Below are 23645 nucleotides of genomic sequence, written 5' to 3'. Positions count from 1 at the left end.
CATTGCGGAATCAAATTCTACTGTTTCGTTGCTCCAAAATGGAATGGTACTAGCCTTTTTGCAGCTTAATCCACAAATAAAAGATCTTATCCTGTTTCAATAAGCTTTCATTGCAGTAATTTGAACACAGATTTGGTTCGGAATGCAGTTGAATATTTGCAAAATGTTGAAACTCTTTATCTTGACATAAAACCCATCTCATTTGTCAAAGACAGGGACAATATTATACACATGAAAAGTGTGAAGACATTTGAAATTGGTTTTACTAAATTGAATGAATTTCCAGAATGTTTCTTACCCTTTTCATTTGGACAGCTCGAGAAGTTTACCGTCTCATTTCCAAACGAAGAATTTCGTAGTGTTTTCAATGAAGAGTTCTTCGATTTCATCGGCAAACATTCGAAGATATCGCATCTAAAGATTGACAAAATTTATTCAGGGGATGTGGATTGGTCGAGATTGGCTAGATCTTTGCCGTTGCTGGTTGCGATTACATTACCAGACTGCTTTTTTTCAACTGATGAAGCTATCGAACTAATGCTTAAATTTCGAATGTTGAAACATTTCCAATTTAAATTAAGTGGTGAATATGGCGGTTTCCGTAAACGATTAGACAACGCATGGGAAGGAAAATATTATACGACCCACAAATTGGTCAAATTGAAAAGCAAATATATTTGAAAATTTATGTTAAAAAACTAACAACATGTGAATAACAAGAATTGAAGCTTCTGTTGAAACTTATCAATAAATTTTATATGATATTGATTGAATTGGTAAACATTCTTTTTTTTTGAAAATTCTAAAATATATCTATATACCAATTTGAGTACAATTTGAACGAATTCCGCTTTGAATCCGAAACATTATCATAAAAAATGGGAAACTCAATCAAAGTGCAGAGTTGATTTTGGAACATATTTTCCAAACACCATTTGTTCCATTCTTTAATGAAGAAAATTGCTGCAAAAATAAGGACAGAAATAAAAGTCAACTCCCTCTTTCAGTTTCAATTTATTTCGGTTTTGTTTCATTCGAAAATGGAGCTTAAATCTTAAGTTAAGCTTGAATGAATTCTTTCTATTGAATTTTGTTCAAACGGTGAACTATTTTCATGTGTCGATCGGCAAATTTTACATTCGATCGAACTTTTGGCTCCGTGTTTTGATTGCATGTGCCGCTTGAAATGACTCTTGTTAACAGTTTTGTAATGACACTGATTACATCCAAAAAGTTTATTCAAGTCTATCGAAAGATTCACTTCGAAATTAGCGCTAGCTTATTTATTCGGGAAGGGAGCATATTTAAATGTGGTAAATATATTTTGCGAGAATGATATGCCCCAAAGACGTACAAATATCACCAAAAAGTCAGTTCACGATAAATTGTACATTTTAAGCCATTAATCTAAATGAAGATTTTTTCAGGTGTGAATAAAATATCTTCTAATTGTGCATGAACAATGGAAAATCCAACATACGTCTCCAATTTCTTTGTGTTTTTACTTTTCACATATTCATACCTTTCAGCGCCAGCAGGTACTGTGTCCCACCTTCGTCGCCTTCAGGTAGGCCACTGTTAAAAGCATCGAGGCTTTCAGGTGAGAAAAATCAAACATGAAATTCACCTCACAAATGTAAGTTTGATCATAGAGAGGTAAGTGGAGCGTATTCGAGGTTCACTATGCAATCGAACTATATCATGGAACCAGATTTGAAATAATTCTCTTTCTGTTGATTCGAAAGACTTACATGACGCAAATTGGCAAATTCTCCATACTAAATACGCAATAAGAAGCAAAGAATTCCCATTTGTATAAATTTTTGCGTAAAAAAGAATTTCATCGCCCTCAAATCCATTCGTAGATAACTGTAGCGAATATTAATTAAAATTGTGACGTAAAACGGTGGCTAGAGATAAACTAGAGATAAGACCAGTTTTAGAATAGTTTTACGAGTAAGGAATTTTGTTTGCTAAAAAACTTCATTTATTCACGCATTTCACATACGTGTCCATTGGCCTTGTTTCCTTTCGAACCGAACAAAAAATCACATGGGCGACGTGCAAACATGTCCACGGAACTCCATTCAAGTCATCGATTGATTAAGCGACGAATATATCATAGATGCCGGCAAATGTCAATAGAATGTATTCTATTTGATTGAAAAACGACGTATGACATTAAGAAAATGTTGAATTGTCTTTCGTATCAGAAGTATCTGTTGCCACTCGAAATGTTCCACTACTAAAAGCTGAATTACTCACCTTCTGCTTATGACTCAAATGAAGTCATTTATTAGAATGAAAATTCAAAGATCAATCATTTTAAAAGCAAGTTTTTCTTTATTTTCATAAAATCACTGTTGTTCAATTTCGATATTCGATGTTTCAACGTCATCTGAAATAAAAATAATAATAAGAAAGAAAAACACCCCAGTGTTTGTTGATTTAAAGTTATTTCCAATTTTATTTCGAGGTTTTTGAACGGCAAAAAAATAAAATAAAATCGAAAATCGGTTTTTTCTTATCTTAAAATATTGACTTAACTGAAATCAACTAAATTTATGCATTACAATCAACGATTCTAAATGCGAGTGAACATCTATGGGCGCATCATTTGAAAGGTAACATTAAACGCTAATACTATACATTGCATTTTAAAAAATATGTATGTTTCAGAGTATTACTATTACTGTTTTATTTCCATCTTCTTCTTTTCACCTCTCCTGAAATAATTATTTGATGCTTGTAAATCTCATTATAAAAAGAGAGAAACAAAAGAACTATTCAATTCTGCGCGGTCAATTAATCACAATATTTTTGCAGTATTTAGGTAGCTTAGCAAGCGTAAGTTAAGCTACAATGTGTGCAAAAAGAGAAGAAATCTTTACGAAAATACGCTAAATGCAAAGATTCATTCAGAAGAAGTTGAAACTAAAAAAAGAAGAAAAATGTCGATAGAAAAATAATGTGTGTCTTTCTTTGTCTGATTGAGCAATAAATAAATTATTCGATTTCTCATTATTCATTTTTTTTCTCTTCTTTCTTTTTCGTAATTATATACACATTGTTTTTTTCTTCCTTCACATAATATATCCGAATACACTCTTATTTTCCTGAATTGGAACGCATTTCCCGTTCATTTTCATCGTTGTATGCGTGCGAATCCTTTGCTTTAAACATATTTAATTTACAATTGTCTCGTTGCATTGTTAAAATCTAAAAGGCAACTTAAATGGGCCACATTCAAAGGGAAAATTTTTAAATCGACTCCTCATGAAATATAGACTTTTTTTCCAAGACGAAAATTTTGGTCGGCATTCGAATTGTTCAGTGGAATATTGGTTAAAAACCGTAATTGAAAAATCCGGAAAATTGATTCGGATTTCCGAAATGTGAGAAATTCTATGGTAGCAAAAAAACAATTTTGTTTTTGAAACAATTTTCGGGTTTTTTCAATTAAAAACAATCTAACCAACACTGGCTCAACACTTCAAATGCCAAAACAATATTGTCTTACGAGAAAAAAAAACAGAAACCAATGCGTTCATATTCCATCATGAGTTGAAAAAAATTCGCCGTCACATTCACGATAGGACATTTCAAAGCTTATCTTTGTTATGCTTCACATACAAAGAAAGTTTCGAAACTGCATGGTGAATCGTTCCATTTGAGGCCTTTGCCATCGCGATTCCACAATTCCATACAATTCTCTTCTTCACCGTTTTCATATCGGAAATTGTTGGGTTCGCCCGCGTTCCAGTTGGTAAATGTAATGGGTTTGCCGGTGGCCATCCAGAAGAAGTTACCCTCTTCAGCTAAATCGGTACCACTCGTCCAGAAATGTTCATTGCCAAATCCTTTATGATGAATCGAATAAGAATCGTAAATTAGATTAGGAAAGAGTAAAATGAAGAAGTTAGCGATGACAGAATTGAAGAGTGGTCATTTTGGTTTCAACCAAATTGCAGGTTGCTTCTTGCAACACTCGTTGTTCGCTTCTTCAACACCGCCATTCTTATATTTAAATTAGAATAAAAAAAACGTTGTCGTCAATCCACCTACCGAAATCTTTGATGTGTTTCTCAAGCCGATCATTCTCCTCTTGCGAAGAAATGCTGGCCAAATGCATTCCATGGAAGCGACAGTATTGCGACGCCTTAAACCAGTTGGCCTGAAATTTTGTTCAATTATTCCGTATTAAAATGATCACAAATCGTACAAAACGGTAATGTCTTATTTGGCATCCGCCTCTCTGGGAGTGTGCCTGAATGTGTGTGTGTGTCTAACAACTCATCTGTCATCGTTTCTATCGACAACATTATTAACATAATACAGACAACAGCACGAGTCGATTTACAAAGGGATTTATTTTACAACAGAGTATGAACATGTTTAGTCTATGGTCATTTTTTTCAAACAACATAACTCTTTTCTGACCGATTAACAATTTTTTTTTGTTCATGCTAAGCAAAATGAAGCGATCAACGATCGGTATTCAGGCGATATGGATTTGACATGCGTTTCCTGATGTTGATCGCTTCATTTGAATGTGAACGGATTAGTAATGGTTTACCTTGAAAAATGTGCCGATGTAATATTTTTTGTCACCAATTTTATGCAATGGCATGGTCCATCGGTTGGCTAGCGGCGTATCATCGATGCAATTTACACAATCTGCAAGAAATGCATAGTTGAAAATTGATTAGTAAATCTATGTTATCAAAACGCTCAAACCATTTGAATCGTTAATGCAATGCTGTTAAAAAGAAAACATCAAGAAAATCCGAACAAATTTTATGCCAAAATAGCCATCGGGGTAGATGATAGTTAGATTTTTATCGATATGGACACGGATATATCTGCCCACCTCGAACCGACGACGCTCCGCATGAAATATGCAATAACCGATTGAATCGTGGCTGCAAGTGGCAGCTTTTTCTTTTGGAGGCTAGCGCTCGTAAAATTTTGCTGGCGCGCTTCGTTTGTGAAATGTGGCCGTGTGTCTGTGTGCCCGTGTTCGTATCTCCTTGTGGAAATAATCAATTTGAAATTTTTCGCACTCGCTCTAAGTGGTCTAAATATATCCATTATACAAATTCAATTTTGGATCGACAATCCAGATTGCAATCGATTTTTACCACTTATGGCGAATGCGGCGCACGTCCATTAATATTGATAAGTAATTCGGATGATCGTAAAATCTGAAGTTTATCACCGTGGAAAGTTTCATTTGCAAAAAGAGAATGAGAGACAAAGAGAGAGAAAGAGAGAGAAAGAGAGAGAAAGAGAGAGAGAGCTAAAGATACAAAGAGACACATACACACGCCGCAATTTCTAGATATTTATGGAAATCGAAACAAAATATTTATTGTATCAACGGATGTAAAGTCATGCAAATCATAGCATCAATACAATATATTGACGATGTCGAATCGCAATGATCATTTTACATGCGTGAGTGTAATGTATGATCATTTTTTTCTTCTCTCTTCTCTTTATTATGTAATTTAAACAACGAGAAAGTTTTTTTTTTCGTTTCATATGTGTTTTTGTATATGATTAAAGTAAAACCAAGTTCAAAAATGAAGCGCCTGTAAAAAGCGGTTCATTCGATTAAAATGAAATGCATTGGCTGACACCTTGTATCTCGATGACATCTCATTTGCATTACGCGGAGTGGTTTGCAATTGATGGGCAAAACTGCAACAACACTCTCTCGGGCCGGTGTAATTGCCGTAACAAATCTTCGAATGGATATATATTCTAATTTGGATGGTGTGTATTTTATCTTGGGTTGACCTGCGTTGTAAATTTGTACTTTACATTACACGCCAAGACACTAATGGCCAATACAAGGCAACAAACCGAATGAAAGGCGAACAACAACAACTGAGCAACAAATGATGGTGTGTTGATTGCTTTCTGCGTTAGGTCATCATTGCCATTAATAAATGCGAGTGTATGCAATACCAAGAGCCAAAGAGTTTGTGCTTCATATGAAATCTAGTCTTGAAAAAAGAAGAAGTGATGAACACAATATGGAATTAGATGAAATCCAAATGCTCATGTTAATAGATGTGATGTTGTCATTACTCATCGCGAGAAATGGATTTTTGTTTATCGCCACACCGTATTTCATTTACGTATGGCGCAATATGTAATCGTTCGTCTCTTTTTTACTCTACGCAAAATTATCAAAGATTCTAATTGTTCAAACGGATCGTCTATCACTGTAACTGTTACATCTCAATGGCATTTCAAGAGATCAACCCGAGATTTAGCCGTAGGGCTGATGTATTCATCCAGGTCGAATTGAATTGGGTCATGTGCGTAGTCCAAAATCTCATTAGGCTCGGTCTTGCATATAAATTTGATCGAAACGTGCAATCGTGTCATTTGCTAACTTTGTAAATAATTACGTATGTAGCGTGTTAACTAAATGCCTCGATGCGATTAACCACCGATCGAATAATCAATAGGCCGCGCGGACGATAATTTGTAATAATTCAGGTTGATGCGAAATGAATGAATGAATGAGTGTGACTTGATTTCGTTTGCATCATTCATTCCACGGAATTCAGATTGACTTTAACGCTATGTAATTTCGCTTCTCTCTAACTCTCGTTCTCTATCTCGCTCTTTTTCTCTCTATCTCTATCTCAATGGCTCACAACGATTATTGACATAATTGAAAATCACTGAAATACCCATCTGACAAATCACAACACATTCCATCATTCTACATCCGATGCGAATAGGTGTGTTCATCGCCATGGTGCGATAAACACTTTGGTGCTCGAAATGAAATGGAACATATTTTCTAGGGGGAAAGAACTATTGGTATATTTACTTCATTGACACGTATTGTCAAATATTCACAGGCATTTGCACTGCGTTCCGTAGTGTTATTGTTGTTGTTTTCTTCTGTTGCTTCGTCTCGTTCGTGCCGAGCAGGAATGACAGTTGCAAATACGCACATTTTATTTACCATATTTGCATGCATTCGCAGCTAGTTATTCAGCGCATTGACACACATTGACGCGTATTGATCCAAACTCGGTAGAATGTGCGATTATTTACAATATTTATATTTTCATTTACTCAGTTCTTTCCCCCTAGCATATTTTGTAATTGCCCATAATCGTAAAAGTAAGAAATCAAAAGTGGCCAACACAGATGGAATGAAAAAAAAATGCAAATACTCAATGCAGAGAGAATCCATGGTGCATATCGTTGCATCAATATCTGCTGTGTGAGCGTGTGTGTGTGTTTGTAACGTTTACTATGGCCGTAGTTTTTCCCGGTTGCCTTCGTAGCATTAATGAAGTATGGGCCACAATTCATGATTTACCTGCTATGTTATTATTCATGTTGCGGTGCAACCGAGCGCCGCATTTACTTTTGTTGTTGTTCTTGTTTCATCAATGTTGCTGTTTTTTTTTCTTATTCCGCAGTCAAGATATTAATTGAAAATTGTTTTTCATATGGAAAGAGACAAGCGGAGAAAAAAGATCGAGTGAGAAGTAGTGCAGTGGTGGCAGAAAAAGAGCATAGAAGTGTTGCAGCCGCATCTGCCAGCATCGACATTATGCAATGTTCGAATAACAGAAATATTCGCTAAAAAAACGAAGAAATAAATACAAATCGCAATTTTTTTAACAGAAAAAAGAGAAAGTATTGCACAAAAATTCGACAAAAATCCATCAGATCGTGTTTAGATCGATGGATCAGATTTCTTTCTGTCTTTTCTATATTTTTTTCTTCCTTTGATTGGTGCATCAATATGCAATGCCATCAATTTCGTCGGCTGTAATGCACAACTCACCGTCTAATCAGGTGTAAATCTTTTTAAGTGGCATGAAATTTTCCTAAACAATTTGCTACTTTTGCCTGCATTTGCTTACGCGCGTATCGAACAGTCAAAAGTGCAAAAACCACATGTCTGTCTATTGGCCACTTGGCATTCCAAAAAATGAAGCTGCTGCAATCACCGCCACACATTTACTATTTCAGCGAACACAATTTTTTTTTCAATGAATGGGAATATAAATTAAAGAAATAAAATGAAATTATGCAGATGATGTGAGTGTGATAAGAAGCAAAAGCACATTAAATTGCTTTATTCACCAATTTTTCGCTAATGTGCAAAACACACCTGTGTCCGTATTTCGGTGTACCAAAGATCGCGGACATCACATAATAAATTACTTACATTCGAAACTGGATGCCAAATTTAAAATGGCCAACAACAACAACAACAACAGCAGCCACATTCCAAATGACGAAAGTGATACACGTTGCATTTCATATCTTGCTCCAATTATTCTCGCATTTTAAATGTAACAGCATTCGGCTTGGCAACAACCATAGCCGAGACTGTGTTCCGATTATTGAATGTATTGCAAAAAGCATTGAACTCAATTAATCACTGTGATGATTTTTGCATTTCTTATGAACTTCAATCAAATTATGACAACCGAAGTTCATTAAAAAAACATTCAATTTATCATAAGAAAAAAGTTTATAACAACTTTCAAGATTAAACTTTTTTAGATTATAAATCATCACAAAAGAAAAGAAAAAAGTGGCGTTTTTGCAAAGAAAAAAGCAATCAAGACGAATGTCATGATTTTGATAAGTCAGCAGATAGACAATCGTGTGAAATGTTGTCGTTTCTTTTCGATCGCATTTCAAAGTCGTTTGTGCATCGATGTCTCTGTTTTCTCTCTCCCCCGTCGTCTCCATCCAATGGCACGGCTAATTAAACTTTTCGGCTTGCATTGACACAAATTCATAATGTTCCGTTTTTTTTGGTTCTTCATGCTAAGCTTCAAATAAAAAGCAGTCATTCTCTCCTTGGCCGGTACCGATTTTGCACACCAAAAAATCTGGTCACGTTTTGGCAAATATGGATTATAAAACCGTTTTCGATGTGTCCAATGTTAGCACCGGCCATTTCATTTCGGAATTTAAAACCATTTTTGCACTTTGATGAATAACATTTCAAACCGGCTGCATGCAAGACACATCGAGGGTCATTATTTTGTGACATTTTTGTGAAAATGACAGAAAGAATAAAAGAAAAAAAACGCCACGCTACTGAATCAAAACAAACCAAGATTTGGCCGCGATTCGTATGCAATTGAAGAATGAATGCGATCGCATCAGGTGATTCGTCAGTGTGAGGCCGAAGAAAAAAAAACAGTCATGAATTAATAAATTAATGATCAAAATGTTATGGTTCTGTGTTGCAAACAGTAGCGACAGTAGTGACTCTTGAATGACTGTAAAGCAACGCACTTGTTCAATTTCTGAATAGAATGAAATTCCACCGAGAATTTTAACCTTTAACGTCATATCCATATTACATTTTCAGTGTGTGCAAAAAAAACACTTTGGCTACTTTATAACAAATAAATTAATTATTATCGTGTTCATTTATTCTCTCGGCACAGTTCTTCAAGTGCTGCACTTGCATTGGATTCAGATGATGTTGCATAGCCGTTGGTTGCACGGTTGTTACAATTTATGTCCATTTCGTCTTCATCATTCTTCGATCTAACATTTGCGATTTCGTTAGACTTGGTGTGTTCCTTCTCTTCGATCGCGATGCGAATATGTGTGTTGGCCATTCATTTCAATCGCATTTAATTGGATGGCTATGTACTGTGCGCTGTGTGTGCTGTTTTCTAGTGCTGGATATGTCTAAAAAAGACCTTGCTGAATCACAAATCACACACACTCAATGTGCTGAAGCGATCGACTATAAAAATACCACAAACTACACACCAGCTACCAGCTGAGGCAGTTTGCATGACATGAAACAAAAAAATATATTGGCCATATTTTCAACTCGAAAATGGACATCAACGATGTTTTCTCACTCTCTTGTCATCTCGTTAGTCGGTGTTGTTGTTGTTGCTGCCGCCGCCGCCGCCGCTTCGCGGCTTGTTCGTTCACTCGTTGGTGCATTGCATATATTCCATTCCGTTTATAATTTTTTTTTTAGAAAGGTTCATTTCAAACCAAACGAATTTGTGACGCGATGCTGTGAGATTCGGTTCGAGAGATGAAAACAACAACACAACGACGAATAAAAAACGTTTTGTATCCAATGGCCGAATTGTAGCGAATCTGGCGAACGAGTTCAATAGCGTGGAAAAGCGAAAGTGTTCAAAAGAGAATCGAGCGCGGGAAATCACCAATTGTATTCACATGCAAAATAGTTTCGGTGGCAAGAGATTACCACGTTTTATCTTGTAAATGACAAACACCGGAGAAAGAAAGCATAGTGTACAACGATTGCCTTTGTTTTATCAGACCAACAGACTCGAAAATTGAATCAGCAACTTTTGGAATCTGAGCAACAAGTTGAAGCAATTGGCTGGTGCAAACCCAAGACTTGGGCCCCAAGTGGAAATGTTTTGGGATCAGTTTCTATGCTTGGTATTTTTCTCAAGTAAATGAACAGTATCAAAACTGAAAACTCGATCTTCGATCAAAACACCACTGATTGGAACTTTTTCATCTGGGTATCAACAGCGAGCATTGCTGAAATGAGACATTTTATCATTAAATGAAATTTATTGTTTATGTTTACATTTGAGTTTGTGATTGAGTTTCTTAGAATGTCATTTGTTTATCTTTTAGCCAAATAAACGCATTAAGTGTTTGGTTGCCAAAACTTAATGCATTTATGTCAACAAATGTTGTTGTTGCTTGAGAGAAAAAAATCCCATTTCAATTCTCGTCCGTTTTTGCTGTTTCTCCTTCAATTGTTTTATTTATTCCAGTCACCGAGTCGTCGTAACGCATTACATAAAATTCATCGAATCAATTGGCAGAGATCCAATCAAATGCTTATCGCTGAAAAATTTGCAAATTCTTTCGCTTGGCATTCGGATTTTATTTGATCGCTTTGAGATATTTACGCTGTTGGTAACTGGTTCAATTGATTGAGGCTTAGGTTTCGTAATATTTGTAAAACGTCACAAATCGAACTAAATTGTTCAGTCTCTTTTTTCTTCAAAACCATCGGATGCACAGTTGTGTGTGCGCGCTGCATTCCGAATGCTAGAAAAAAACAATTTAAGATGTTGACGCAAAGACTAGGGCGCTTGAGTCTAGGTGAGCAATATTTTTTTTCTTGGTGTTTCTGTGTGTGTTTTACTCTAAAAAGCAAACAAAGAGCAGAAAAATTGACGTTAAAGTTGGAAAAATTGAAATTCGACGTACGATAACGTTCGTAGCATCCAGCTACGTTTTCAACAAGACATCGAAATGAAACCAGTTTTCAATAATAATTAAGTGAATTATAGCGCACGGCAAACAACACACAAAATTGCAACAACAATAATAATAAAACGGTTTGTTGTTCGTTTGATGGTTATTTTTTATGGTTTCCGTGTGTGTGTCGTTGCTTGATGTCCTTTCTCTTTGATGAGCATCGAATACAAGACTGAATTTCGACATACAGGTGAATGATGCACATAAATTTGTAGTTGGTAGACAGACACAAAAAGTCCACTCATAGCAACAGCACAGAAATAGTAGAAACAACTGACTGAAAATCAAGAATGAAATAGGACCTATTGAGAGCAGTTTGTGAAACACAGAGGCCGGCAGATCGCTTTCACTGTTTTTCAACAACACTGCATACGACCGATATCATGTGTCATTTGAAAATCGACTGTGTCGGAGTTGGTTACGTTTGTCATTTACCGCCAGCAGGCATACACTGTCTAATGACAGTTTTCGATGCTCAAGCTCGCAGACACACAAACTCACACATAGTCAACATGTTTCAGTAAAATTAGTTGATTCAGTTGATTCCATTTCACCGGTGAATGAACGTTGTCGTCGTCATCATCAAATGTTGCAATAGATTTCGATTGCTTTTGAACAGACTCATGCAAAGAGCATGAATACTCTTATTTCATGTCAACGATCTACTGCTTTGATTGCTCACTTTATCCGAATCACAATGGCTGTGTAATGTGATTCCAGCATTTTAATCCGATCCAAAGCCAGTCAGCCAGCCATACGGACTGACGTTCCTACGCCCATAACCGATTTTCCATTTTTGTCTCGTTTTCTTTGCATCGGCTTGGCTCGATGCGGTGGCGTGAATAAACGCTTACAGATTTCAAGTGGATCACCATTTCAGCTCGCTTTTGTGCTGCCGTCAAGCCCGGTTAAATCATATTTCATTCATATTTCGATAAAAATACACCAAAAAGCCGAAAGAATGAGTGCGTTCACTTAGCCTGTAATTTATTCGATTCATTTTCCGAGGTAGTCTTTTTCCCAAGCCACAACCGAAAAAAAAAACACTTGTACAAACACTCAATATGATCAATGTTCCAAAACCTGCTGATTTTGATATCATTTCAGCCGATTTAAAAGCCCATTTTGCACTCGTCGGCCCATTTGCATGGAATCAATAATAATGCGATAACCGAAAAAAAAATCCGTCACTGATTTTTTTGCCTTCAGCCGAACAAAACTTGTAAATGAATAATTAAAAATAAACGAATAATGCACCTTAATTTTAGGCTTAAGTTCAATACAAAAACATGTAAAATTGCTGGTCTTTTTTATTGTTGTTGGTCGATCGATGCATTCGCCCCGTTTACATCCGGCAATTTCCATAAAATTAATTTCGGAATAATGAAAAAATTGGGAGCGAACGTTCCCAAGCTTTGATTTCGGGCTCATTATTTAAATTATTTTAGGAGCTTAAAATGCGAGAAAAAAAAACGTTCTGTTTGCCGTCGAACACACCGTCCATTGTGATCGGTTGATGTTTTGAGTGCGATAGGCAAATCGATCGTTAAGAAACGGGTATTCTAATGCTTGAATTTTAACAAGAAAAACAAAAGGGTTTTACAGATCACCTCTCATATATGGTTTGCTGCCCACACAATGGCGACAACATTCACGAAATGAAATTCTCATGCGGCCGAAAAACAAACTCAGACTTTTCCCACCTTGATCCAAACATTTGCATTGAACCATGCAGAAACACAACGATTAAGTTCCGTAATCACATTGGTCTACTGATTTAAGCAAATTTATTCAAATCAATGTTAAAAACTGCACGGATGCGTTTGATTTACATAACAACTACTAAGATAAATTTTTCTAATCCGAAATCGGTTCGAACGATTGAAAATGCAATTTTTTGGTTAAGCTGTCACTAAATCAACAAAAAAAGCCGATTATAATTTAGTTGTCGGCAAATATTTGGTTTTTAAATATGCAAAAAAGCGATAAAAATTAATTTGGAAATGCGTTTAAAGCGGCGATTTATGATGGTCAGACGTAATGAATGGGCGTGATGAAGATTAAACAGGAGAAATCGAATCGTTTTAAAGTGATTGAGGATGTTGGAAGCCGATGACATGCATTTTGATATGTAGTGCTCACAAAATGACGATCATCTTCTACAGATGGATCAAATGAGGAACAAAAAAAATTTATCTAATTAATTTGACCTGTCAACCGAATTTGGAGCGATTGCCATATAATTATTGGCTTATCTATTCATTCAAACTGGTTGTTGGCTTGACAAAAATAACAATACAAAACTAGCTCATGAAATTGATCTATATCTGGCCGGAAGAATATTAATAACGTTGCCGGAAAAAAGGCTCATCGAAAAATTGAATTAACTACGAAGCATCTGGAAATAATGAGAATCAATACTCGTGATCTGGTTTACATTTTAAAAATAATCTTTTGGACGCCACTTATTTGTTCTATTTAAACAGGCCTCGGCGCGTCTTTGTCTGTCATTGTCTTTGGGGTTTGGCTGGCGTTGATGCATTTTGGAGTGCGTGCAAATGAGTCTATGAGTTCGGGGGGCTTTTAATACCGGTTCGTAAGGCACAAACCACATTTAATTAATGAATAATGTGAATTGGCTTCGAAGAGGTGGTTTTTGTGCTATTTTTATTTACAAATCAACATGAAGATCAAGTGTCAAGTTGGATCATCGAGGGGCAAATCACTCTTAGGTATTACTTTTACATAAATGGTATTACTTGGTATTACTTGGTATTACTTTCCGTACAAATCAAAAGTAATACCAGGTGTATTACTTCTATTGATCAGTATTACTTGGTATTACTTGGATATTACTTTTTTTCGGTATTACTTTTTTCATAGAAATATCAAAAGTAATACCAGAGGTATTACTAGAAATAACTGAGGTATTACTTTTCTATTTGGTATTACTTTTGAGTGATTTCCCCCTTGTGGATCATTCAAGTGTTCATCAAGTTGTAACAATGAGTCAATCCGCCCAAGCGATAATTACCATTGGCGATGTATCTTGTCTTGACGCTTGAAGCGTACACGCAATTCACATGAATTACCATGTGAATTACGCATCGATATAAACACATTGGCACAACAATAAATCAGGCGATTTATCGATAATCATATGGGAGCATTGCTCGTAAATAGTCTCGGGAAAAATGATGATGTACTTAGCAGCATGCAAACTTGTTCCTGGGTGAATATATTTTTCTTTGTTGAGTTCATGAGTCTACAGAGAACTTGCATATTTATTCATTGCGATAAGGTCAAAACTAGATTTTTTTCTCTTCAGCTTTTGCTTTTGTTTTTATTGCAGTCAACGTCTCTCTCTCTCTCTCTCTCTCTCTCTCTCTCTCTCTCTCTCTCTCTTTCTCTCTCTCTCTCTCTCTCTCTCTCTCTCATACACATATGGGTGTAATAAATACGTGCGCAACCTTCACATTTTTGCGAGAAGAAGTTTTTCGTTGCTTCTGCCTCAATCTGCCTTTCAATTTGATTCTGTCTTCTTCAGTTGATCAAGACAGGTTTGGCGGGGTATGTCTCTTTTAGTGTCACATTCAACCATCGCTAGTATGCTGCATAATATTAAACGCACCCATTCATTTTTCATTGTTTTCAAATTCCGCGCGAAAAAATTACATTAGGTTCCCATTAAGAATGGATGCGTTTAGTATTATGCGACTTGTCTCTGTTGTGCATTTACGTTTGACACTAGCAGTCGTAGGTCTCATCATCAAAAAAATCCATCGAATATGATTCGGATTTTTGGCACATGATCGCTTTCAGCGAGATTTTTCTTCTTTTCAACTGAAACAGTTGTCAACGAAATTGATACAGTCATTTAAATCGGCGATTTGTCTGTCGCATTGACGAAAGTATCGAATGTCCGCCTATGTATAGAAAATGATGCGGTGACCAAAACAATGCCCACCAAAACAAAACATATCGATAATGTCCTCATTTTATTACTTTGTCTTTTTTGTTTCATCATTTCGTTTATTGTTGTTGTTGTTGTTGGCTGAGTGTGTGCATTTAACGCATTTGTTTATGGACCACAACTAATTTAACGGCAATTCATTAAAACCGCAGTTGCAAATTTTTTTTTCCCGCTTATTGATGATGAACCGGACAAATTGACTTGAATCAATTTCAGTTGTATAGGAGCGAACGACAACATCTGTATTGTTATAGCGAGCAAAAAAAACTAATGATCTTTTGATGTGCTGATTGATTTATCCTTGGTATTAGATAATCTAGCCGGTTCGGTTCGCATCAAACAATAGAAGCAACAAAGTAATCAAGAAGAGCATGTCCACAATTATGACTATGCGTTGTCACACACCGGTGTGATACATTGATCTTAAAAACATTCATTCGACAGGCTGAACTCAATTATTTTCCATTGAGTTTTTCATTTCATAATTTTAATTTGTTTAATTGACTGTTATTATGACGCTAATGGGGCCGCACAACATCAATGCGACTCATATATATATATTTTGATCAGCTGGTCAGTTAAGTGCATTACATATATGCTAATTTCTGAAACACGAATTTTTTTTCTGCTGTCATGCATACACAAGGTTGCCAGATCTCGCTTCACTCTTCATTTTTGAATGTCCAAGTGATTGGCGCTGTGTCACTTGATGCGCTTTGAATTGAGATTTTAGCATATATTGGCAGTTGGTAAATTGTTGTCTGTATTCAAATGTCAAAATGAGATGAGTGATCGGTCTTAGGGCCATCTTTGACATTATCTTTCCGTTAAATGAATATGTGTTCAATTATCCGTTAGGCCACTACCGTTGTTTCAATGTCAAAGTCAAATGGAATTACTAAAATTTATTGTTAATTATAATGTTTGCTGCAACATATATGGGATCGCGTCTGCGAAATGACAGATTATGCTATGCCGTACGTCAAGTGTCCATTCTAATGTTTACTGTTTTTTTTCTTGAATCCGCGCAAATGTAACATTCAATTATATTGTTGAGAAAAATAACATTCATTTCTATAGTATTCGTTCCTATGCAAACATGGCATTCATTCGCAAAATATGGCATTTCTTAGCAAAAAATTGGCCGGATTTTCTTGTTTCCGTGTGAAGTTCTCCTTTTTTAAATTAAAAAAAAATTAATTAAGTGAGAAAAAAAAATTGGATGAAACCTGCCTTCGTTCTGATTGCTAATGCTTTCATTGATTTCGTTGTAGTATGAATCCACGTGATTTGATTCAACGGTTTGTAAATTCTCTGGATCATTTGGATCTAAGTAGTGTTCATTGTTGGTGTCATCATCGTTAGCATAGTCTTCAAAACCAATATCATCGCTGTCGGTGTGTGGTGGTGGTGCCGCATTTGAGCCATGTTCTAATTGTCTAGTAATTTTGGTCTTTGATTCGGCCGTACTATGATGGTTTGGGGTCTGTGTTGCGCTTGATAAAATTTCATCGACTGTTGGCAGCCTTGTAAGATTAGGACGTTTAAAGGGAAACAACCGGCGTTCCAAGTAATTGGCAACAATTTGTGCTGTGATGCGATTTTGTCGCTGTATTTCATCTTCATCGACTCCTAGTTTTTTTTTTTGTTTTTTTTTCGGAGGAAACGAAAAAAAGAGAAAGAGTGGTTTTTTCTCTCGGTCAAATCAAATCAAATCGATTTTTTTCCCCGTCGTTGGACGGAAATTTTTGTTTGTTTTTTTTTTTAGCAAAACCAACAACAAACAAAAAATGTAAAACAAATAGATAGGAAAAAAAAACTTTTTACAAAACAATCACCACAAACACAAACACCATCAACCCATGCGGCTAATTGGTTATTGGATTTCGGAGAGAAAAGAAGAAAATCAGTAATTTTTGGTGTTTGGATAATCTTTCTCCAAGTTGGTTTGGTGTGTGGAGCTCAAATAAAGAGTGAAGCTAATTAGATGTAACCCTAATCTAGTGCCTAGCTGTGATCAAACCAATCGAAGGAATTGTGTTGCGATAGCGGTTATGTCATTCATCAAATGCCGACAGCAACGGCAACGGCGGCGACGGCCACGACAACGACGACAACAACAGCAACACAAAAATTAAGAAAAAGAAGCAAGAAGCAGCAGAAAAATGCTTCGAATTTTGTTATCTTGGCGAATCAACAACAACAACATCAAAAAAATTAAGACTTGTTACATAAAATTCGCAATGGGTTCAATATATCGCAATCTGTATTGGTTCAGCGATTTTAGCGACTGAGGTGCGGAAATATGACTTCTGACTAGAGCAAAAAAAAGCCGAGAAAAATCACGGCTCACAGAAGAGGAATAAAAGCCACCATAACAAACAAAGGAGAAAAACGAAACTATGGAAAGCGCATCGTGTCTGTCTGTAGCACACAGCTCAGCACAGATAAAAAATGTTGTTCGTTCAGTTTTGTAGTAATAACAATAAGGATGGTTGGCATTAAACAATATGTTTTGCTTGATGTGCTCTCTGCTTTTTATTTCTTTTCATCGTTCTGAAATATTTCTGGGTAAGGCCATTTGGCCGAGCCACAAAGTTATTCATCTTTCGTCAAGGACATTTTACATTGAAAATTCGTATCATCGTTCGTTGTGACGACGTCGGCGCATTTTCTCAGCGCATCCAGGCTGTGTGACTTTGTGTTGTGTGTACTTATCACACCGTTATCCATTCTTTAGGGCTGTAATTATCGTCTCATGTGTACTTTTTTTTGCTTCTCTCTTCATCCATACACTAATTTTGTGGCCTAATGAAACACCGTTGATTATTAATGCAATTATCGTTCGGAATCGAATTTGCACAAAGGGCGTACGGATTATGTCCGATGTGACGCGTGATCGTAGAAAATGGTGTTGCTCTGCCGTCTCGGCAAAATAAAAGTTCAATTGATAGCATAATAAGCCGACGTCATTCAAACGAGTCCATTAATCAATTAAAAACAAAAGAAATGAGAGAGAGAGAGAGAGAGAGAGACCGCATCGGTTGAGTAAAGCAGCGTTTCAAGTCGATGCAGCTCATTTCATGTTATTTTATTGCAGAGTTTTATGATTATTTTGCGTTTATTTGCTTTGTGTCATTTCGTCAAATTCTCGATGCGAATACTTGACCCTTTTAAAAATGCTAATTGCAACCGCAAGAAAAGCCCACACCAAAAGCCATTGAGGTTTTTGCTTCTTCTGCTTTATTTGTGGCTTTTTATTGTTGTAAATAGCAGTCAGCCCAACTAAAAAAAAGAAGTCATTATGAAACGGCAATTTTTGGTCAAATTCTCTGTTTGGCATCGAAGACGAAATGCACTTAGCACACGACGTTTTTCGGACGGATGCATCCACACAAACCGTCAATTATCATGCGCCTGATTTATGATTATATAAACAAATAAATGGAGTGGGATCAATGCAAAGAAATGCGAACGAAAAAAAACCACACACCGTTTAAATACAGTAATAATGAACCGAATTGACAAATGAATACACACGCAGCCGAAGCCAGTTTTGCACTGAACCGAGAAGCCAGCCGAATGTACGTGAGAAGAAAGTGATCAAAAAAACATATTTTGTTTACAAAAGTATTGGTAGCAATGATTACTTTTTTTTATTCTTCTGAAAATCGGATGGCTTTTCGAATGATACACACCGCACAGCCAATTTATTCAATGTTAATTCAATCATCCAATTTTATTTTGCTGACATTTCTTTGTCGCGCGGGTCCCCGATATGGTGTGATATGTACGTGATATTGGGTTGTCGTACGTGGTATTTGGCATCTAGTTCGTTTGTTTACAGCGATTCGGTGCTCTTTTCTTTTTCTTCTCCTCTCTTCTGTTCTCTCCCTCTCACTCGTTGTGTTGCTAGTTGCCACACAGCAATTAATTTGAGGCTAACACAGCGAAACCAAAGAAAATGATAAAATACTACGATCCACTACTTAGAATACATTTGTATCACAAATCGTATTTGAGTCTCCATTGAGTCAGTAAACAAACACGACGACAAAAAGCACTAACATAAAATAACCGTTAACGGAAAAAAATTTGGATGAAAATGACATTCATCAAAACAATGTGAATAATTTTAGTTTTCTTTGGGTTCGTGGAATGTGGAGTTTTATCGGTTGAGTGCGTACCGAATGATGCCGAATGGCGGGCGACAAACGTATGCATGAGAAAGTAATTTTTCAGCATCTATCTTCTATCTCACTTTTTCGACCTTACTCACATTTCTATGCTCAACAAAAACGAATGAACAAAAAAAAAACGATACAAAACCGGAACAGCGTTAAGTGAACTCAAGAAATCCGCAACGTAATATAATCAACAAATAAATAAACACCATCGTCCAACGCATATAAAACCATATTTTTCCATCCAAATATCGATGCTGGCGACGATGCCGACGACGACGATGAACGATCGAAATGAAAGCAAAAATGCGCACATATCTTATTATCTGAATTGAATGTGCATAATACGCTGATTAAAGCGATTCAATAAACCTAGACACTTTTGAATGGCGTGTGTATCTTTGTGTGTGTGTGTGTGTGTGTGTACACACTCAATATTATAGCGACATCTATTATTAAAATAGCTTGTAGTAAATGCATTTATAGCATTTCCCTGTAGTTGCGATGTTTCCTATTAAGTTCCCTTGTAGTACTGACACATTCATGTTTGACACTTGTTAACTACATACCACAGGGGAATTTAATAGGTAACATCGCAACTACAGTGAAATGCTATGAATGCGTTTACTACAAGCTATTTTAATAATAGATGTCGCTATAATATTGAGTGTGTAGTCTATTTTCTTTCGCGGTTTTTGTCGTTGTTGTTCACTTCGTCGCGGCGTGGTTTGTGGTTCAATGCGAAAGCTGAAGGCGGCGTAGTGAAAAGGCCAAATGTGAATTATATATTTATCTCTCAGGTGCACAACCGTTTTTTCTACTTGCAGGTAAACAAACAGCCATTTGGATGGTGCATTTAACGGTGTGTATTCGTTACACTTTTTTATTATTGGCTACACTCTTTTCCATCTCTCTTTCTGCCGAAGCTTCATCTCGCCACTTTCTGCCAAACATTGTAATGCACCAACGCGTGGCGGTGCATTATTTTCGATATATTTTAATGTTTTTTCTCTCATTTTTTTGGCAAGACCATTTTTCGCGCAATATCATACGAAATTGTGTGATGCGCATAACGACAGAGAGAGAGAGAGAGAGAGAGAGAGATACTCCGATGGCAAAACCCCGAGAGAAAGATACTCTTTCGAATGCGGGCGCATAAAAAACTTTCACTGGCATGATATAATATGCAATAAATATCCACATCCATCGGTGCGGTACGATTGTGCGCGGACTAAAAGTACCTGTGCGTGCTTGATTTTGCTCACTTGCTAAGAAACACACACACACACACACACACACATCTGCTCGATATGGATGAATGAATATGAATGAAAAGGAAAAGAAAAGCCGAATAACGACAAAAGAAACAGAAACAGCGAGCGACATCGAATAATCAATTCAATTAGAGATAAATTCCACTAGGATATATCGTTTTCAATCGATTCGTTAAATTCAATTGGCCAATGGAGACAATAGTTTAATCTCGTTTTCAACGTTGTTTACTTTAGACACAGCATTTTCGGTTTCATTTCTACAAAAAGACGTACATGCAAATTCTCTCTTGTTAATTTTTTTTTTTTACTAAAATAGTCACTGCAAACATTTCTCCTGGGCCATTAGTTGTTTGAAGCGTAAAGAATCTATGAACCGTTCAGTTAATTTCAAATCAATTATTTTTCCTTAAATTTAGTTGATATTTTTTTGGTTTTGGTTTTTGAGTACTGTACAAATATTGTTGTCAGTTTGTGTTATTTTTTTGAAGAAGAAAAATAAAACGTATTGTTGGAACCCAGCACCCGAAAAAAACCTCGCAATGATACGTGTTTATTTGCGCTATGAACCAGCTTACCTTTGCCGACAATGTTGCCACTACGTTGAGCCGATGCAATCGAAAAGCAAATCACCAATATCGCAACTCGAAACATGTCGTCGAAATTATTTGTCGCTTCTCGCACTCTCGCAAACTTTAATTACAATTTATCTTTTTTTTTGGTCGGCTGTTAAAGTGTCGAAAAACACTTATGCTATGGCGTTCACTTGATAACCGATTTTCAGTACTCTACTAATTGTTGTTGCTTTTTTGTTCGATCAATGTCACTTTATCACTTTCACACAACTTTATCAGCGATATTAAGCACTTTCGCTCTCTGATTCTTATTTTTTTTCCTCTGCATGAATCGTGTTCTCTCTTGAATCGATTGCAACTGCTCCAGAAAAAAAAATGATATGTGTGACACTTAATACAAAACACTTCCTTCAATCTAATCCAGTGATCGAGTACGTGCTGCAAAATTAAAACAAAACTTCAATTTACTATCAATTGATTTATTTTATTTTTTTGGAAAAATGAGGAATTTCAATTTAGTATTATAGCCGACTTTGTATATTTTCATTGAATTTTTTCTCCTTTTTCAATCAGTTTTAGGCTGGCGATGGCCAATTTTTAAAAGGCATGAAATGATATTTCAGTTAAACGAAAGTTTCATACATGAAACAAAAATTATTTTAGATTGAAGTGAATTCAAAAAAAATATGAAAAGGATCCTACAAAGTGCAATGATGATCGTTCCACGTCTCAGAGCCGTTTGAAAGGAAAAATGCAAGAGATCGCGATTTTTGTGCACCGAAAACCGTTAGTAGCAACCGGAGTCCCGTTCAAAAATGGAAATCAACTGACATAAAATGTACATCAACGAAAAGAGAATTTGTAATGCTTTTTTTTTGCTCTGATTTTTTTTTGCGCTAAACTATCTTAAAACTAAATCGTTTATTCAAATTCTACGTATTGAGCTGGATAGTGATTTTTGATTGATGATAAAACCTTTTCACTGATTTAAATCACATACAGCGAAAGACAGAGAGAAAAAAAGAGATGTTTATTGATGGAAGGTCGTTTACATACTGTTTCGTATGGAATAAATTTTGGATCGAAGCAAACTTAGCGGCAAGCATCGGTATACAACGGCAATCATAATAATCCACATTCGAAGAGCGTATTCGTTGTTGCCCAGTGTTGATTTTTTTCTCTCTTCAGCTCGCTCTTCGTTGTCTCTATGGCTCTCCGTGTGTCATGTGTATATGTGTGTAAATGTTTTGCAGCCTGTGGAAAGAGAAGACGACGACGACGACGACGGAGGAGAAGAAGAAGAAGCAAAAAAAACTGTGAAGCCTAAAAGAGAGACGTGCAACTTGAATTATTATGAATACCGTTTATTCGGTCACTTCGATCCAACGTTGAACGAAAGCGAAAAACAGAAACAGCAGCAGCACAGCGCAGCTATAATAAGAATATAATGACGATGAGGCGGCGCTGCATGCGGGACACGGCAAATATCGAATTCAAGATTGAAATTGAAGCAAGATTGCTTCGATTTTGCGTGCTGATTTTTTTTTTCTTCTTCTTCTTCTTCCTCTTCAGCTTTTGTCGTAAATAACAAAACAATACCGAAATGGTGGTCAGAAGAGTAACCAAAAGCGTATGCAAGTGCGCGATTTCAATCGCTGCAATGCATTTCCCATAAGTTAAAGCCTTAAGCCATCGCTTGATGGTGTGCTCAATTCATTGTATCCAGTTTCAATTTCATTTATATCATTCATCAACAGCAGCAACAAAAAAAACAACAAAAACAACGGTATTCCATGTTCCCTGAATACACAACTGAGCTGGAGTCTCCTGCTCATGCCAATTCGTCTTGAATTTGTTGTTATTTATTTGTTTTTGTTTTTGTTTTCTTCATTGGTAAACTATTTTATTTTTCTCAACTCCTTTTCTGTTTACCTTGTTGCAGCGTGCACAAAAATGTGCTCGCGCAAAACCACGTAATAATGTTCAAGTGGCATGCGCGCGCGCCTCTGTTCACTCTCAACCTGGTGTTTCATTGCTACGTGTGCAAAATGTGTACCGTCCAAATAAAAGCGAAAAAGAAAACACATACTCAGAGTGATGTGGTGTGTGTGCGCGCGCGATTCATTTTACGCAGTCGCACAATGCGACTTAGGCAATATCATTACAAGATATATCATTGCATCGTTACTGGTTTTCAGCATTTTGTAATTGAACCGAATACAGAACAATTGTGAATAGAGTTCGAGTGTGTTGTTTGCATGGCATCTTGTCGTCAACAAATAGCCTCACTACTGCCATTTCGCAACAAACGACAAAAAACACACACACACACACATCCATATCGAATGCGATT

The 23645-nt window shown here is 36.3% G+C and overlaps 1 protein-coding gene across 3 annotated transcripts; it reads right to left on the bottom strand.

Moving 5' to 3' along the window:
- Positions 1-2439: 2439 nt before the first annotated feature.
- Positions 2440-22352, bottom strand: LOC129573117 (C-type lectin 37Db-like). Of its 3 annotated transcripts, none has more exons than XM_055453347.1 (5): positions 22268-22352; positions 21296-21730; positions 4577-4677; positions 4066-4174; positions 2440-3860 (listed from the first exon to the last, which is right to left on the bottom strand). In XM_055453347.1, exons 2-5 carry the CDS (start codon positions 21369-21371, stop codon positions 3619-3621), a joined length of 528 nt encoding a protein of 175 aa, XP_055309322.1. In that variant the 5' UTR covers positions 21372-21730; positions 22268-22352; the 3' UTR covers positions 2440-3618. The 3 variants fall into 3 exon arrangements, with proteins under 3 accessions (XP_055309322.1, XP_055309320.1, XP_055309323.1); XM_055453345.1 differs by having other exon boundaries at positions 21995-22349; XM_055453348.1 differs by having other exon boundaries at positions 22229-22310.
- Positions 22353-23645: the final 1293 nt, after the last annotated feature.

The sequence above is a fragment of the Sitodiplosis mosellana genome, unplaced genomic scaffold (assembly GCF_009176505.1).
Source record: "Sitodiplosis mosellana isolate CC-2019 unplaced genomic scaffold, AAFC_SMos_1.0 Smas_scaffold_5948, whole genome shotgun sequence".
Lineage (NCBI taxonomy): Eukaryota > Metazoa > Arthropoda > Insecta > Diptera > Cecidomyiidae > Sitodiplosis > Sitodiplosis mosellana.
This window is presented reverse-complemented; position numbering and strand designations above follow the sequence as displayed.

Excerpts from the sequence above, each read along its gene's own strand:
- LOC129573117 (XM_055453347.1), bottom strand. The coding sequence starts at position 21,371 with ATGTTTCGAGTTGCGATATTGGTGATTTGCTTTTCGATTGCATCGGCT. Across the intron at positions 4,175-4,576 it reads ACATCGGCACATTTTTCAAG|GCCAACTGGTTTAAGGCGTC; the intron begins GTAAACCATTAC and ends ACAAAATTTCAG. Across the intron at positions 3,861-4,065 it reads GAAACACATCAAAGATTTCG|GATTTGGCAATGAACATTTC; the intron begins GTAGGTGGATTG and ends TTCATCATAAAG.